At 39.7% G+C, this 17,987-nt stretch overlaps 1 protein-coding gene across 1 annotated transcript; it reads right to left on the reverse strand.

Annotated features, from left to right (window-relative positions):
- Positions 1-578: 578 nt before the first annotated feature.
- On the reverse strand, positions 579-17,592 carry LOC141444799 (cytoplasmic FMR1-interacting protein-like; the record flags this gene model as incomplete). Its single annotated transcript, XM_074110454.1, is given in 17 exon segments — positions 579-1,247; positions 2,009-2,156; positions 2,774-2,836; positions 3,594-3,775; positions 5,452-5,546; positions 6,993-7,071; positions 7,612-7,736; positions 7,810-8,001; positions 8,491-8,624; positions 9,328-9,527; positions 10,122-10,208; positions 11,121-11,202; positions 11,204-11,257; positions 12,549-12,722; positions 14,696-14,838; positions 16,602-16,684; positions 17,425-17,592. Coding segments are annotated over 17 exon segments (2,145 nt in total). The 5' UTR covers positions 17,573-17,592.
- Between the last annotated feature and the right edge of the window lie 395 nt (positions 17,593-17,987).

Below are 17,987 nucleotides of genomic sequence, written 5' to 3' on the forward strand. Positions count from 1 at the left end.
AACTGTGTTCACTCAGTCAGTCACATTAATCTTCTATAAGTATATAATATACACTTTTTGATTCCCGTTACTTTAAGCAAACATTCAACAAGTGAAATGAAGTTAATTTCTCCAAGAAGTGGCCTAACTCCTGTTTAAAACATAATCAAGAGTTAAGAATAAGGCCCCATTTATTGGAGCATGCTACCACAGAATTAAAAACAGCTATCGAATACATACCTGGCATAGGATATTTTTAAAGCTAGTAGTATTTCCAATAATTACAATGAATATTGTAACTTATTACTAAAACGATAAGGTTGAATTTCCAATTCAATGCATGTGGTCGTTAAATCGCTTCTACCTTATTAAGGAGTGTTATGATTCTTAATTTACAGCGTTTTTTTAATGTCCGTCACTAATGCGTCTTTAATTCGCATGTACAAGCACAACTTATGTATTCTACTATATCTTTTTTTTAAATTAATATAGTAGAATTTTATTTACAACACAAGATACAATAATATGATAGGAAACAAAATAATAAAAACAACATAAATATTCCTAACACCATCTAAGAGGCCTCCTGCGGCATAGACCCAACACACTGGCGGCATTACCTCTTCTGTACAGTTAGAGAAATTCGCTGGGGAGGTAAGCGCCAGCTCTGGGGTCTCCTGAGGTCTCTATCAGCCGGGACGACAAGGCTCCCATGAAGGCCTTCATGTCAGCCGACCAGGGACCCATCTTGTATTCTGGCAAATGAATCATTCTCATTCTCATCCTCACATATTTAGCAAGAGTAGTTTAAAATAGTGAATGTATGATGTCGCTCTCGTGATCACTACAATATCACTAATCAAGTTCGAATATTTTATATCTTGACCTTTAACAATGACTGTGAAATTATTGTGCACATAAAAAAAATTGGTCATAAAGTTAATTACCATGTAGTTTATATCTCATATCAATGAACTAAGCAGTCTGTCGAAGTAAACGGAAATCAAGAAATACGGCTTAGATTAAATGCTACATTCACAGTAATAACGTGCAAAGAGGGTTCTATAAACGATCAAAGTCATAACTGCCTACTGACATCTCCCTCCTCCCATCTAGGGGTGGTTGGGCGCACTGGGAGGGGGGAAGCAGCGCACGTGCTCGACGCCGGCGCGCTCGTCGTCGGCGGCGAGGGGGCGCGCCAGCACGCCGAAGATCTGCGAGTTCAGCACTTGGAAACGCCGGATGCGGTCCACCATACGCTTCAGAGGCTGCGGGGAGAACGTTATGACATATATCAACCTCTTCACCGCCACAACACAAACGAAGCGACGTGCTCTGTACGCCACAAAAAACTAGCCACAAATCAACTTGATTTTTAAATCCATTGTAGAAGGATTTTTTCGAGTTGAATGTTGATCATGTACAGATGATCGTGTCCCGTGGAATATCGGGGTAAAAAGTAGCCAATGTGTTATTCCAGATGTCCAGCTATCTGACATTAAAAATTATTCTATTCTCTACATGCATTCAAATCCGTTCAGCCGTTTAAATGTGAAGAACTAACAAATACACATACACATACTCACAAACAAACATAGCACTAAAGGAGGCATTTTGCGAACGTGTCACTTGGTAAAGTTTACAAAAAAAAATATTTGAAGTTGTCAGAAAAAAGTATTTTTACTCCTTACTTTTCAATAGGTACGTACGCTAGGTACCTAGGTAGCCGAATGTGATATAAAATTTTTGGCAGTCTATTTTTTACGCATTATGTAGGCAAATTAAGAATTTTGATATTACATTATTCGACATAACGGGTTAAAATACTAAGTAATTTATGAATACTTAGTACGGATAGTAGTAAATTTTTTTTTTGTAAACGTTGCCAACTGACGTGCCCGCAAAATGCCTCCTTTAGTGCTATGTTTGCTTATAAACAACTATAATATTAGGTACAATTCACATATCACTACACGATAACTTTATATAAGTAATACTAGTATGTAGAATGATTGTCGGTGGCACTCACGATCCCTTTGACCAGCTCGTCTTTCCCGTCCACGCGTTGCACCCGCAGTATATGGTAGCAGAAGTCCAGCGCCTCGAACCGTCGCTGCTGCCCCAACAGCGCGACTATGGTGCACCCGGCCCAGTGCAGGCCCTCGCCGAACAGCTCCCTGCAGGGAACAGGTACAAGACGATTGTCAAACAAAAGTTCGGATGTCACTACTTCCGTCTTTCATATACATGTCACGAACAAATGTGTGCTTTCTTTTTTTCGTCATTATTTATAGTGAATATTTTGACATACAATTTGAAAACTAAAAGTGAATGTAAAGTAAACTAAAACTACGAAATAAAATGTATCTATTAAAATTTTAGTCATTATTTATTTATTTACTTTTAGTGAATATTATAAAATACAATTAGAAAACTAAAACTGAATATAAGCTAAACCAAAACTAAAAATAAAAATATGTATGTCTATTTAAATAAATATATCTTTTTCCGTTTTTTGAGATCTGGTTAGAACACGTTGAAAAAAAAACAGAAAAGAAATGCTGGAGTGGAATAGGGAATATGCATGGAACACAAATTTTCTTTTAAACAATTTAACTTGATACAAAACTCGAAAATAAAATGAATCGATATCTGTTGAAAAATAAGCAATATAGTGAACGCAGTTCGCATTTCAAATACAGGTAAAATTTATCAAATAAAAATTAAATATAAAAATGAAAAAGTATATTTTTCTAGTATTTCGGTAATAAACTATTGGGTATCGTTTACTCACTCGACAGTGAACTGCGTGTCACCAACTGGGATACAGTACAGGAATTGCAGCGCAGACCACAATCTGGAAATAAGTAATTTTATATAATGAAAATGAAAATGTTTTTTTTTTTTTAATTAGTTTATGTTACAAATTAGTTACATAAAATATTTCAACTATTCTACAGATAAACACAGTAAATGATGTGGCTCTTGTGTGTGTCTAACAGTGTATATCTTCTACAGATCATATAAAGATCTTGTATATACTTGTATACAGGGTGGCTCATTTAGATCGGTCGGTATTGGAAAATCTGAAACTATAAGACATACGAAGATCTGTTCTTAGGAACCATGTCATCGATTTTAGTTACAAGGAAAACTGCATTCAAACATTTAAAAAAAAACTTGTTCTCAGTACGGGAATCGAACCAGGTCGTTTTGAAAAAAAAAAAAAACTTACATTATTTCTATTTGGATATCGATAGTGTATATAATAAATATTACTATGAAACACGATATCTAGAATGAATAAAATGCATTGTTTTCATATTCTTTAAATAATAATGTAAGTTTTATTTTTCAAAACTTCCGGGTTCGACTCCCGAGTTGAGTACAAGTTTTTTTTTAAATGTATGAATGCAGTTTTTCCTTCGTACTAAAATCGATGACATGTTTTCTAACAACAGATCTTCGTATGTCTTATAGTTTCAGACTTTGCCATACTGACCGATCTAAATGAGCCACACTGTATACTTGTACATATTGTGTGCTGGTCGTGTATACCCCGTGACCGACGATATGTACAGCGTGTCCTGTCCGTGTATACAGTGTGTGCTCACCGGTGGAACTCGTTGGTGTCGTCTGCGTGTAGGGGCGCGTGGTGGGGGGGCGCGGGGGGCAGGGGCCACTGGGGGGCCTGCAGGCAGCCGCGCAGCCGCCGCAGCACCACAGAGAACAGCGACAGGCCGCAGCACAGGCGCTCGCGCGTCAGGAGGTCGCCTTCGCGGGCCAGCTGGCTTTGCTGCAAACACATAAACCTTCAAGTAAAAAAATAACAATATATATCATGGGACAAATGACAACAACAGACTAATGTCCCAAAAAAAAACTTACTCTGTCGATCAGACAATTAGAAAACTAAGGGCCTGTTTCACCACTTGTCGACTAACTTTAAGTGTCAGATAAAAGTAATGCCGTCTTTGTTTATTCGGACAAAATAAACAGAGACGGCGTCACTGATATTCGTCACTTAAAGTTAGTCGACAAGTGGTAAAACAGGACCTAAGTCTGTCAATCAGACAATCAGAAAACTAACAGCCTTATTCATAAAAATCCTAAATTGAGGTTTGATCGGTCTGTTACTTAGCAGACTGATGAAGCTTGTTAGACGGTTGTCAAGAAGTATGATTCATAAACGCTTGCTAGCAGTCTGCTAGTTGTTGAGCTGCTCATAGACGGATTAGACGCGTTATGTTGGCCATCTTGACAAATCAAAGACAAAAATGGCCATTGTTAATTTAAAAAAAATTGACAGCAGTGACAGCAAATTAGCAGGAAAAAAAATAAAAAAGCGAGATGTTTGTTTTCCCGCCATTTCCGATCCGCATGTTTATGTTGTACCTAAGTGCAAAAAGCCGTAATTATGTTAATCATCATCCTATTTTTTTTCATATTTATTGTTAGTAAAGTAGCAGTAATAAATAAATTTAGAGGATTTTTAAATACAAATTCCAGAAAATAATTTTTCCTGGATTTTTTTAATCTTTGCGTAACCCTCCCTTCACTAAAAATATCTTCGGTATGGTTTTTTGCTCTTGTCAAAGTCAGCTGTTCAAACTTGTGGCGGCCATTTTGTGACTTAGCAGGGAGATAAAGGAGGGTCTACGGTCCTCTAATTTTAGCAGAGCCTTGATCGACTGATTAGCGCTAACAGACGTTTATGAATCATGTTTTTTAGCATTCAAGGAGCCTTCAAGGAGGCTCTAACTTTTTATGAATAAGGCTGTTAGTCTGTCAATCAGACAATCAGAAAACTAAGTCTGTCAATCAGACAATTAAAAACCTAAGTCTGTCAATCAGACAATCAGAAAATATAAGAGACTTATTGATTCGCGCTGTCATCGTTCATCCACCATTACCTCTCATATTTCGTTTTCTAGAATTTTTTTACCGTACAACGGCAAAACTACTAGACACTGGCAAAATTGTCCTCCGATGGACAGAGCCATATTTTTTAAAGAAACAAACAACAAGAGACTTATTTTTTTCTTTTATCAATTAAACAAAAAATGATGGACATAATATAATATAATTAATTATAGCCACTCCCAAACTTTGACAAGCTACATCTTTGTCATTTTTTGTTACTTTTTTTTTTATTCAACTGGATGGCAAACGAGCAAGTGGCTCTCCTGGTGGTAAGAGATCACCACCGCCCATAACCATCTGCAACACCAGGGGTATTATTGAAGATGCGTTGCCAACCTAGAGGCCTAAGATGGGATACCTCAAGTGCCAGTAATTTCACCGGCTGTCTTACTCTCCACGCCGAAACACAACAGTGCAAGCACTGCTGCTTACACGGCAGGATTATCGAGCAAGATGGTGGTAGCAATCCGGGCGGACCTTGCACAAGGTCCCGCCACCTGTTAACGAAATGTTAAAGACGGCAGGTACCCTATTTGGCACCGAACATACCTTAGCGGTGCCATATTTGTCGACGTTCTGGACAATCTGCAGTGCCGCGTATTTCGCCTCCAATCGCTTCTGTTTCGTCTCCGGTTTTTCTCCCTCTACACGCAAAAAATACAAGTTATGAAATAAAAAAAATAGTTGTTTTACTATGAGCGGTAAAATTGCTATTAATTTTTAAATCCAAGCTAAATATTGTTTATTACAATACACTGTTTATTACAGTACATTGTGTCTTAAGGGTGGTAAACAAGGAATTACGAAAGAGAGTCTATTTGAATACTACGAGAGAGAGTCTGTCTGTCTGTTACTACGAGAGTCTGTTTGAATAATACGAATGTTTGTTCTCGGGTCTTGGATGTTTAATATGTATTTAAGTATGTATTTTATCTATATACGTATGTTTATCCGTTGCCTAGTGTCCATAGTACAAGCTTTGCTTAGTTTGGGACTAGGTCAATTGGTGTCAAGTGTCCCATGATATTTATTTATTTATTTATTTTTTATTTAAAGCCCGAAGTCGAAGACTGAGGGCTTTAATGAGTCGATGTTCGTAATTCTAGTTCCGCCCGTGCGACATACAATGTTTTTCATCACATTTGCAAGTAAAATTGTGTATTTGTAAAAGAAAAACTAATATTTAAAAAAAAATTGCCGATACCGCTAATGATAGCGTGCGTGTGCAGCGCGCGCACGGAGCAGCAGCACACCATGCGACCGAGCTTGGGCTTCATGGCATGAAAATTAGTAAGGGCAATGACTCATTTACCGACCACGGGTTTCATGAGAAGCACATTAAGGTCGAGGGTTTTATTTGGGGGTTTGCAACCAAGGTAGCCTGCATGTTACGACACTGTTTACGAGCAAGTGTGATGAAAAATACTTTGCGGTTTTTGGAGAATTTTTAAAATTACCAATGCCTTTTGTACCACAAACTTGACGAATACAAAGAGAACCCCTTTATTCCAAGACGCACGACTTCATTCGACGCCATATTGAATGAAAGTAACTACGGATGTTCTCGTATGTTCTCTTTTACGTCATTCCAGCTGAGCCGTGTGAACATGGAATGAAAGAAAAATAAAGCATTCACTCGAAAGAACATTCATTCGAGTGAACGTCTGATACCTCCTTAAAAATCATAAAGAAAATTGATTACACTCTTTTTGTCCATAACAATAAATAGTACTTGTCATTTTGAATTAAAAAAATACATAATTTATCCTAATTCAAAAAAGGTACCCATATGTGATTTGAAAATAGAAATAATCAAATATTATTTAATTACAGTGTAGTCCGTTTAGTACGACTTCGCATTGAACAACCAACCGTTTTTAGCGACGGAAGTATAGGCATATACGGTCCTTGAGCATATGTTTGGTTTTAATATGAGCCACCATGAAAGTACTACCGTTCGTTCAGTCCGGCGTCCGGTTAGTACGACGTAATATCAACGGTCCCTTGGCCGTCGTTATAACCGGATTCTACTGTATTCCATAGCTGTCATTGACAGTAAAGAAACTACAAAACTAGATCCTCTGACTTACCACCAGTGAACGGGCGCGGCAAGATGTTCTGGAAGGGCGCGGCGTGCAGTAAGTCCGTCACTTCTTCCTGGCTCAACGCCTGCACAGAATACAGATTAACTTAATTAAAAAAATATATGGCTCAGTACCTGGGTCAATCAACTTTTTCTTGTTTGTTATTCTGTCCCGTTGTCCAAGAGACAACAGAGAGTTTTTTTTTAAACTGCTTTAATATATGCTACTAATGTGCTTAAGAAATAGTCCATAAGATAATGAGCTTGTAACTATGACAAAAATGTAAGCTTGATGAATTTTAACCACAGAAAACATATAGAAACTCGTGTTTTTAAAGAGTTGTCCAGGGGACGTAACCATGGCAACGAGGTACAAGAAAAAGTTGATCAGAATACGCAGACAAATAATTTATTTAAAAATAATAAAACATAGAATAAAAACAACAGTTCTACTTTTTTCATTAAAATTTTCACTTAGGTACACAGACAGTTAGGTAGTTGATTGCATTAAAGGAGAATGAATGAGTAATTTACACGACATGTTCTTGTGTGAGTGACTAAAACTCTAGTGGCACTCCCTATAACAGTATAGGCTAGAGTGGGCTATGAGCCCAACAGTGGCCTACCTGCTCTATCAGCATACAGAACAGTATGATGTTCCCGAGCTCCCGGAAGGCGTGGAACAGCTCCGTCCTCGCGTCTGGGTACTGCACTATGTCTGTCAGTTGCGCGTGGTAATAGCCCAACACACCTGAACAAAGAAACATTTAAATATCATCATCATGATCAGCCGCACCCCCCAGCGGCCCCCTCCAGCCACTCACCATTAGAGCCGTAGTCGTACCGCGGCAGCTTGCAGTGCCGCGGCATGGCGGCCTGCAGCGCGCGCGTGAACTGCGCCAGAGTCCCGTGGAGCAGCCCCCGCGCGACCCCCAGCAGCTCCGCGACCACCACCGCGGCCCCCTGGTAGCCCAGCAGACGCACTAGCGCGTGCAAGTGCTGCGTGCCCACGAAACCTGCGACCACGATTTGTTAACTTCGTACCGTCGAAATGTGCCATAGAATGTACAGTCAGGTTTATAAACTTATGAGCAAAAATTTGTTCAAAAATATCTGAACACACTTCTACGCCGTTAAAAAGAGTCGTGTTCAGATATTTTTGATCAAACGTTTGCTATCAAAAATACAATATGAAACAGAAAAACCAGGAAAAGAAACTGTAATGTAGGTAGTAAGCATCTAGCAAATAAGAGGGTAGAAAATATTATTTCGCATGTCAAATCAGTCTTGTAATAAACTCGATACAAACAGCTGTGGTTTTTGGTGATACGATCTCCTGCCTGTCCCTAGTATACCAAGGATTCCTCAGAAACCAGCGCTGGGAATCGAACCCAGGTCCTCAGCATTCCGTGCTGCGTGCCATACCCCTATACCACCACCGGAAAGGAATCCGACACAAATGGTCCGACACAGGGGTACAACGGTAGATAGAAATGCCCATTAACCTGCATACTGCGCGTACTGAGCAGAGTAAGCCAAGCTGAGCTGTTTGGAGCCCCAGAGCAGCGCGTGCCCGTACTGTTGCGGGCGTTCGCGCTGCACATTCGCCGCGAACTGGATGCCGCGGCATTTCACGAATCTGCAAGAATGAATATTACACAAAATGAACCATACGTACATAATTGCAAAGAGGGGAGCCAGGGAATTTGTTTCTGTTGATGTAGAATAGTGTTGTACACGCACTACAGTATTGTATCCACTTCACAGTGTTGTAGCAGTACCACTATGTTGTAGCCGCACGATAGTGTTGTAGCGGTACCGCAGTATTTTAGCCCTAATTCTGTGTCGTAGCCATGCCGCGGTGTTGTTGCCGCCACCGCAATGTTGTAGCTGTAACACTGTATCATAGCCACACCACAGTGTTGTAGCCGCACCATAATGTTGTCGCCGCAACGTTATGTTGTAGCTGTACTACAGCGTTATAGCCACACCTGTGTTGTAGCCGCAACATAGTGCTGGAGCCGTATCACAGTGGTGTAACCGTACCGCAATGTTGTCTCACCTGTCAGTGGCAGCAATAATTAGGCAGCAGGCAGATGGCGTGCAGATGATGGTGCGTCCGTATGGAGCCAGCACGCCGTGGTCTGACTCCCGCAGGATGCTGTCGAAGTCGTCCAAAGCCAGAAAGCGGCTCTACACCACGGTGTTGTTGCTGTACCACAGTGTTGTAGCCGCACTAGTGTTGTAGCTGCACCGCAGTGTTGTAGCCGCACCAGTGTTTTACCCGTACCGCAGTGTTGTAGCCGCACCAGTGTTTTACCCGTACCGCAGTGTCGTCTCACCTGTCAGTGGCAGCGTTGTAGCAGTAATTAGGAAGCAGGTCGTAGTTGAGCTCCCAGAACACGTGCAGAGTGATGCGTCCGTATGGAGCCAGCACGCCGTGGTCTGACTCCCGCAGGATGCTGTCGAAGTCGTCCAGAGCCAAATAGCGGCTCAGGAGTTTGTGACAGAGACGGTTGACGGCTATCAGGCCTTCCAGTTCCTGAAAAAAATACTTTTTTAAGCGAAAAGTATAAACCCCTGAAGCTACCTATAAATGTCTGTTATATCTATGTCATTAATTGCTTTAATTAACCGGCCAAGTGCGACCCGGACTCGCACACGAAGGGTTCCGTACCATTATTTATACAACATTAGACGTTAGCAAAAAAAACGGCAAAAGAAATCAATTTTGTCAAATTTTTATTTTTAAAGTGACTATACAACTAAAGATTCTGTGAATATTTCAAGCATCGACCTGTTGCCGTTATTAATATCAAGCAAAAACCGGCAAAACAATCCCGTTTGTAGCATGGGAGCCCCCCTTAAATATTTATTTTAGTATTTGCTGTAATAGCGGCCACAGTAATACATAATCTGTGAAAATTTCAAGCGTCTAACTATTACGACTCAAGAGAGAGCCCTGTGACAGACGGACGGACAGACAGACAGCGGAGTCTCAGTAATAGAGTTCCGTTGGCACTCTTTGAGTACGGAACCCTAAAAACTTAACTCCTTGTGTTGAGTGACATAAGGTAAGGCAAATGTTTATTTGGTACTTCAACGTTAGTTTCATCTCTATTTTTTTTGTACTTACCACAACCCCAGTGATGTCTCCAGCTTCAAACTTGGCCACCGCCGCGTCCAAAGCTCGGTGCATATCGGAGTTGATGCGCTGCGCCACCTGAGACAGACGAACACGCTTTTATCAGCTTCAGTTTTATCTAAGTTTGTAAGTAAATATCCTCCTAAGTCCACGCGTACTTTATAATGGATTAATTAACGCTAAGCATAACGGCCGAATGTACTTTATAAAGTGCAAATTGTTCATTGAATAAAGAATTCTAAGAATTTTGAAATAATTACCAAAATAACAAAGCAGGTCAACCACGTCTAAGGTCTTAAACGCTAAGTTTGATAAAAAAATGTCAGGACTCAGGAGGATATAGTATGTTATAGACCATTGAAACTCGATTCGAATCTACTTCTAATACCGTATTTAACTATTTTTATATTTATTTTGTAAATCAAAGCTTGTCAGTGCATGTTATATATATAATTCACCTTTATAATACTACCCACTTCGAGTTATGAAAGTTTGAAATTCAAGAGTAGACAGAGAAAAACCTCACACGTAAGTAAGTAGTAAAGTTCCATCGGTTATTTTGATATTTATTAAAAATATGGGATATTTTGATATTTATCATAAACATCACATAAATAAATAAATATCGGAAATAAACATGGTGACCTAGTGGTTTGACCTATCGCCTCTCAAGCAGAGGGTCATGGGTTCAAACCCCGGCTTGCACCTCTGAGTTTTTCGAAATTCATGTGCGGAATTACATTTGAAATTTACCACGAGCTTTGCGGTGAAGGCAAACATCGTGAGGAAACCTGCACCAACCTGCGAAGCAATTCAATGGTGCGTGTGAAGTTCCCAATCCGCACTGGGCCCGCGTGGGCACTATCGCCCAAGCCCTCTTGTATTGAGAGGAGGCCTGTGCCCAGCAGTGGGACGCGATGATGAAACATCTGATATCTTGATATTTATCACTAATATCGGATATTTTCAAATATTGGACACAATAGTCACCAGCGCGCTGAGGGCGACGTGCCGTCCCAGCAGCGCGACGTGCCGCTGCCGCAGCAGCGACGCGTAGCGGCCGGCGTGCGGCCCGGCCGGGGCTCGCGCGCCATGCACTCAGCCGGTAACGCTTGTCCAACAGCATGCTGTAACCAAGCAACATTACTGCTCTATAATCATTCATTACAAGCTTTTTCTCAAAAATGACCGTAAAAGTTGACATTATTCTTTACATATCAGAAGGTGAAGTGCATAGTTTATGGTCAGCGAAAAATTAAAAAGTTAAAACTATTGCAGGCGCGCTAGCTCGACAATAATGAATTAGCGCGCCTGCAATCAGTCGCATTTTTTTTAAAGTTAAAAAGGCTATGGAAATGTTGGCACAAGTCGTATACAGCCAAGTCTAATGGCCGGTATCAGATATTTTGTTGGAACTCCGGACTTTTTCTATTGGGTCTGAAATAGCTTGTGGTGTTTTCGGTGGAAAAATACACCTGCAGTTTATTTTTAATGAAAAAAGGCGGTAAAGCATAAGAAAAATATTGGAATAAAATTAAATTTTATAATATATTTTGAGAAAAAGTTTATTCTATTTCAGAATTATTCACCATTTTTGAGAAAAGCTTTATATTAGTCTCGGCTGGAATAGCAATTGCTGGCTTCGTATTAGTTAAACGGACTTGCAAGCTCGTCCGTTTAATACTCATACTCAGCCAGCAATTGCCTACTTCCAGGCCACGACAATAATCTACTATTATTTAGTTTCACCGGTCCCGTTTACTGTAGTCAAATCTTGCAAATTAAATTCGACCAACTTCCAGTAGTCGGATTGTCTTCAAATTTAGCATACTTGTGTAAATTGCGTGACAATACAATAATCTGGTAGTGGGGTGCGGCTCACAAGCGTTTAGCCCGCAAGTTCCAGTGTATTATGAATGTCGATGCATACAAACGATGGCCCGTTTCCACTAATATAAGGATGAATAAGGAAATTGCGGGAAAATAAACATCTCGCTTTTTATTTATTTTCCTGCTAATTTGCTGTCACTGCTGTCAATTTCTTTTTTATATTATCGATGAGGCCATTTTTTGTCTTTGATTTGTCAAGATGCAGATGTTGGCACATAAGGCGTCTGATCCGTTATTATATTATTATTCATTATATTATTAGCGCTCGAAAGCTGTAATTTTGCATGGAGGTAAGCAAATATGCGGACAAAGTAATAAAACCAATTTTATTTTAATCGGTACTTAATTATTTTAACTAGATTTTTCTTGGATGTTAATTTCAATGTAATTTTGTTGACGATTCCTATAAGAGAACCGATCGAATTTTAATTAGTTTTTAATTCTTTCGGTTTTGGACAAACTAATTTCACATTTTCAGTTATTCAATTACAACCTTACAGTCCGAGTGCCCACTGTTAATCGTCTCACCTGGCAGCCAGCTGCTTGTAATGAGCATACACCTGCTCAGCCAGCTTGTACACGAACTGATCGAAGCACAGGTTAACCTCGGCTTCCACTTCGTCGTACAGGAACTGTTTCTTGAACACCGTGAGCGCGTACTGGGCAGAGTCGTTGTATAAATCCAGAGGGTAGAGGACGTATCTGTGGGCATGTGCTCAAATTATAATTCGGTCTATATTGGAATAGGGTCAATCAACTCTTTACTGTAGGTTGTTGTCATGGTAACGTCTTTTTTTTTAATTTGGGATTCCGATCGTTTAAAAAAATGACCACATATTTTCATACAAAACTTTATGAGTTAGTTTTGTCACGCCCATGCTGATTGTATGAAAAAAAAACGTCACAAAACTGTCATTTTTTTGGGGACATTTTTTACACTATCGGAATCGATTGTGCTCCTGATTCTGAGTAGGAAAATCCACATTTTTTCCAAAATTTCAAAAAAAAGGAAAGGGTACACTTTTTTTGAAAACGCCCACTTATTAAGAGTATGATTTTGTGGGGGGGAAATCCACTAAAAGTTAGAAGTTGTGACAGTTTTAAGGCAATTCCTTCATGGCTCGTCTCCTAATTATGCTAATAGTATAAATGTAAACATTTACGGTGTACGGAGTTACGGGACAGAATACTAAAAAGTTGATTGACCCCATAATAATAGTAATTAACATTGCACAAATGAACAATTGAATCCCAACTCGCAAACTAAGTAGTTTAGTTTAGTAGTAGTAGGTAGTAGTCGCGTAAGTAGGCGAGGCCTGTTTCTTGGGAGTCAGTGCTTGTCATGTATGTGAGCTAAAAGAGTAATTTGATAAACAAATAGGTACTAAGTGAATTGAGCATTTTTATAATCCATACCTATTAAAAGTCATAATGTAATGTTTGCCATAATGATCATTTGTCATACCTCTTCCTTTCTTGCGAACTAAAAATAATTCCTGATTGTTATAAAATAAACCTAACCTCACTTATAGCATTCTACAAAATAGCCATTTGAAAGTTCCTGAAAATTTTATGACTTAAGAGAAAAAGTGTTATGGCAAATGATCATTATGACAAACACTACATTATGGCTTACAATGATATGGATCCTGAATGGGACCATCATCATCAAACGTCATGTCGTCGGTAAACCTGGTGGTATTGGACAGTGGGTGGAAGATTATTTGTTCATCAAACAAATAACCTCGCGCTTTCAGCGGTGTCGCGATTCCGATTCCTTTCATTATTAGTTTTGTCACCATCTCTAAGTATGTATGTATGTAAACTCTTTATTGTACAAAAGAAAAGAAACAAAATACAATTAAGATTGTTTTTTTGGAGTTTTTTTGTATTTTTTATTTCGATTTACTATTTTTACGATTTTCGTTGGATTTCACGGGATGACCGTTAAAAGTAACAAATTTGGGGTTGAAATAAAAAATACAAAAAAAAGGACTCCAAAAACCAATCTGTATTTGATTGCTTAATAGCGACATCTCTTGTCCGGGTGAGCGGTTACTTCCGAAGGAATGTTGACATGTCTCGATGAGAGCTAAAACATAGATGTCGCTAATGTCGCTGCTTAAGTGACTAAGAAAAATGCAGGCTGAATGGGAGAAATTTGTGTCTAGATTCCTGTCCAGTGGTGGTGGTCGGGTATGGCACGCAGCACGGAATGCTGAGGACCTGGGTTCTATTCCCAGCACTGGTCTCTTTTCCTGGTTTTTTTTCTGTGCATCCATGTTTCAGTATGTATTTTCGTCAAAATACAATTGACAAACTTTAAGATACATGTACAAAGGTGTACTGGACTTATCCCTTTAAGGCATCTCTACCAGTCAAACGGGGATGAGAAGAGCAATCAATTGGCGACTTACACAGCCCTTTCGAACACAGCCGATACGATCGTGCGGGTTTAATTACATTTGAATTTGACATGGATTGTACATAAGGTCCACTGTCGTAACTCGCTTCATACTCGGCTGGGTTCGAAAGGGATAGAATGAGTTTCAAAGTCAAACATAGTGGAAGCTACAATACAGTATACAAATATAATAATGTAGTTAACTGTCTGAATGAACTGTTTGAAGTGAATGAACCGTTGTCTGCTATTAGGTACATAAAAAAGGACTCACTCCATCATGGCGGGCTCCTTGCTGCGCAGTATGTGATCGGTCAGTATCCACGGCATGGACATCTCTATGGGGAACTGGATGCGTTTCTCCATGGTTATCAGGTCGTTGCACTCCTCGTTATGTTGGTGGCGGACTGTGCATTTCTATGGAGAAGCAAAGTCACTATCAAACTTGGTGTACCGGCTATTTAAGGCGCTCTTAGGCTCCCATTTCTACCAGAGATGTGCGAATAGAAACGCTACATTTACCTATCCTCGCACAGCACATCTCTGGTGGAAACAGCTGAGCGGAGCGAGGCGAGGTGAATGTAGCGTTCCTATTGGCTCATGAAAAACACATTCCTCACAAAACATGCTCGCACATCTCTGGTGGAAACGGAGCCTTATAGCTGAAACCTCTGGAAGGGCCAGAAGCTTAGGAAGTTGCGGCACTAGGTGTCAAAAATTCGCAAAAAAGTAATTAGTAAATGGGCATTTTGACAAAAAAGTACCTTCCTTTTTTTTCAATTTTCAAAGTCAAAATCAAAAGTCAAAGTCAAAGTGATTTATTTGTAAACATATGTATAACTGATTACAATTTTGGGAAAAATAGGTCTTCTCCTACTCAGAATCAAAAGCACAATCGATTTCAATGGTTTAAAAAATGTCCCAATCAAAAATTGCAGTTTTTTGACGTTATTTTCATACCCTCGGTATGGGCGTCACAAAACTGACTCATTTGTATGACAAAATACATTTTGCTAAAAGGGTAAACATTTTTCTGAAAACGTCCAAATAACTATTTCGAGAGCATATTCACTAGCAGGGATGTTACGGAGCTCCGTTTCTGTTTCCGTTAAGTCGGAACTTCCGTTTGGTATTACACATCCGTTTCGGTTCCGGTTCAGTTACATTTGAAACGGAAGTTATATAGGATACCAATGCTTAGCGCGGTGGCGGGACATGAGCGGCGTACATCAAAAACAAACAGGTTTATACCGGCCATTCGCTCATCGCCCCACTTGCCACGTGCTGTTAGTGCACCGTCCACCGTCGCATCGTCCAACTATAACTCAGGCCCCGATTCTGGTTCCGGTTCCGTTTTCGCTTCAGATTCCGTTTCTGGTTCCGATAAACTAAATTGAACACATCTGGTTCCGCTTTCGGTTCCGACAAAACCACATCCGTTACATCCCTGTTCACTTGTGCTATCATCGGCATCTCAGTTCTCTTATCTTTCAGCGATTTTTTATCCAAATGATTTAGTTACCAACAGTACCAAGTAGTTTGTACCAACCTCCTTGCCACACTTATATCTATAAGAAAAACTGTTATCATATGTGTATAGTCTTGTATAATAAATTGCCTGTAGACATTAAAATTGAAAATAGGAATCTTTTCAAAAAGAAACTAACTAAATGGCTTCAAGAAAGATGTTTTTATAGTATAAGAGAATATTTGACATGATACAATTGAATTGATTTTAATTAAGTAGTATTTTCATTTGACATTTTAATTACCACTGACATTGTTTATATCATAATCTTAATAATTTTGTAAATAGGACTTTAAATATTTGTACACCTGCACGCAGGTTGAATACGCACGGAATGTTAGATATAAGACCTTTGTAACCGTATTCTGGCAAATAAATGAATTGAATTGTTACGATATTTATTTTTTCCCAAATGTTTTTGAAACTGAAAAATCATTAGGACAAACAACTTTAGGCGATACGACGGGCTCCCGATATGCAGGTATACGCTGGGATGTCACTCAAGGTAAATTCTGAAAACACATAGGTGCGAGCTTGCTATTTGAACCCACGATCCTCTGCTTGAGAGGCCATAGGCCGCCACTAGACTCCCACAGCTTGCGTCATCCACTTCAATATAAATCTGTGTCCATTTTAATATTCTATAACTTACGTTGACTTTCCTGCCCATGGTCATTTCCAGATAGAACTCTCGGTACCACAGTTGGGAGAGATCGCAGCACTTCTGCAGAGAATCTGTTAGACAATAAGTTTTTAGTAAAAATTTCATTTTTAATACAAATTTTTTGCTGACTGTACTTTTTGTTGACTGTACTTGTATTGTTACCCAACTACATTTGCATACCAAATTTCAAGTCAATACCATTAACCGTTGAAGAGTTCCATCCTGTGGAGACGATCCTGGCCAGACTACCAGGATGTTACTAACAGATTATTGTATTGTCAGCATTGACAGGATGTCATATTTTGAACACCTGTAAATTACTACAGGAATCGAAAGAGTTTTGCCTCCTGAACATTTACACCCGAAAAAGGAGCTGTCTAAATTTTGACAACGTCTACGTCAAATTTACGTGATCTTTTTTTTTAAACAGAGACTAAACAAAGTAATGGATCTATTGTGTTGGTAGTTTTGGAGTTATGCCCTATTAGAATAAAGCACATCTTTAAAAAATTGTAATAAATTTAATTAATAATCGCACCGAATTTTAAAAATATCAGCGTCTTTCTCTTTCCAAACAGAATACAGAGAACGAATCAAATTACAGTCTTAGAAATATGAAATCTTGTCAAGTATACCAAGTTTCAAGTCAATCCAACTACTGGAAAATGGTCTAATATAACTTGCAAGATTTGATTACAGACAGACAGACAACGGACAGGTGAAACTAAATAAAAGCTCATATCAGCCATAGGACGTCCACTACTGAACATAGCCCATGTTACAGCTGGACGGGTCTTGCTGGGTTACTAACCTGATAGATTCAGCAGACAGTTCCAGTAGAAGCTCTGACGGTGGAACGTCTCGATCTGGTTGAGCGTGGCAGCGTCCAGGTCTTTGCGGAGAGTGCGCCGCCCCCCGGACTTGTCCGAGATCAGAGCTTCCAGCTGTGTCCGCACCATGTACAGCTGGGTTGATGATGGCCTGAGCAACAAGCACTATCAACGGCGTGCAGCTCAGGTTGTGCAGATTGCTGCTGGTGCTTGGTGGCTGCGTGCGCGGCACGGTTTCGTTCTTCCACCCATGGTTTAGCATAGAAACTGCTAGTGCTAGATTACTGGAACTTTTCATGAGCATATATAGAGCCGGGTGGAAAATTGCGTTTTCATCTCTAAGGTGGAAAGTATTTTTTTTTTATTTCGATTAGCCGCAGAGTCGGAGATAATTGAGTTACGTCAATGACACTTTTTTTTTCACATTCGGCATGGCCATCTAGATGCACTTCGTGACCAAGGAGCATATATACAACACTGGAGGTTGAACGCCGAACATCCCTTCCGTTGAACATTCGTTCAACTTTCACTCTTGGTTATCAAC

This window comes from Choristoneura fumiferana, chromosome 30 (genome assembly GCF_025370935.1).
Source record: "Choristoneura fumiferana chromosome 30, NRCan_CFum_1, whole genome shotgun sequence".
Classification (NCBI taxonomy): domain Eukaryota; kingdom Metazoa; phylum Arthropoda; class Insecta; order Lepidoptera; family Tortricidae; genus Choristoneura; species Choristoneura fumiferana.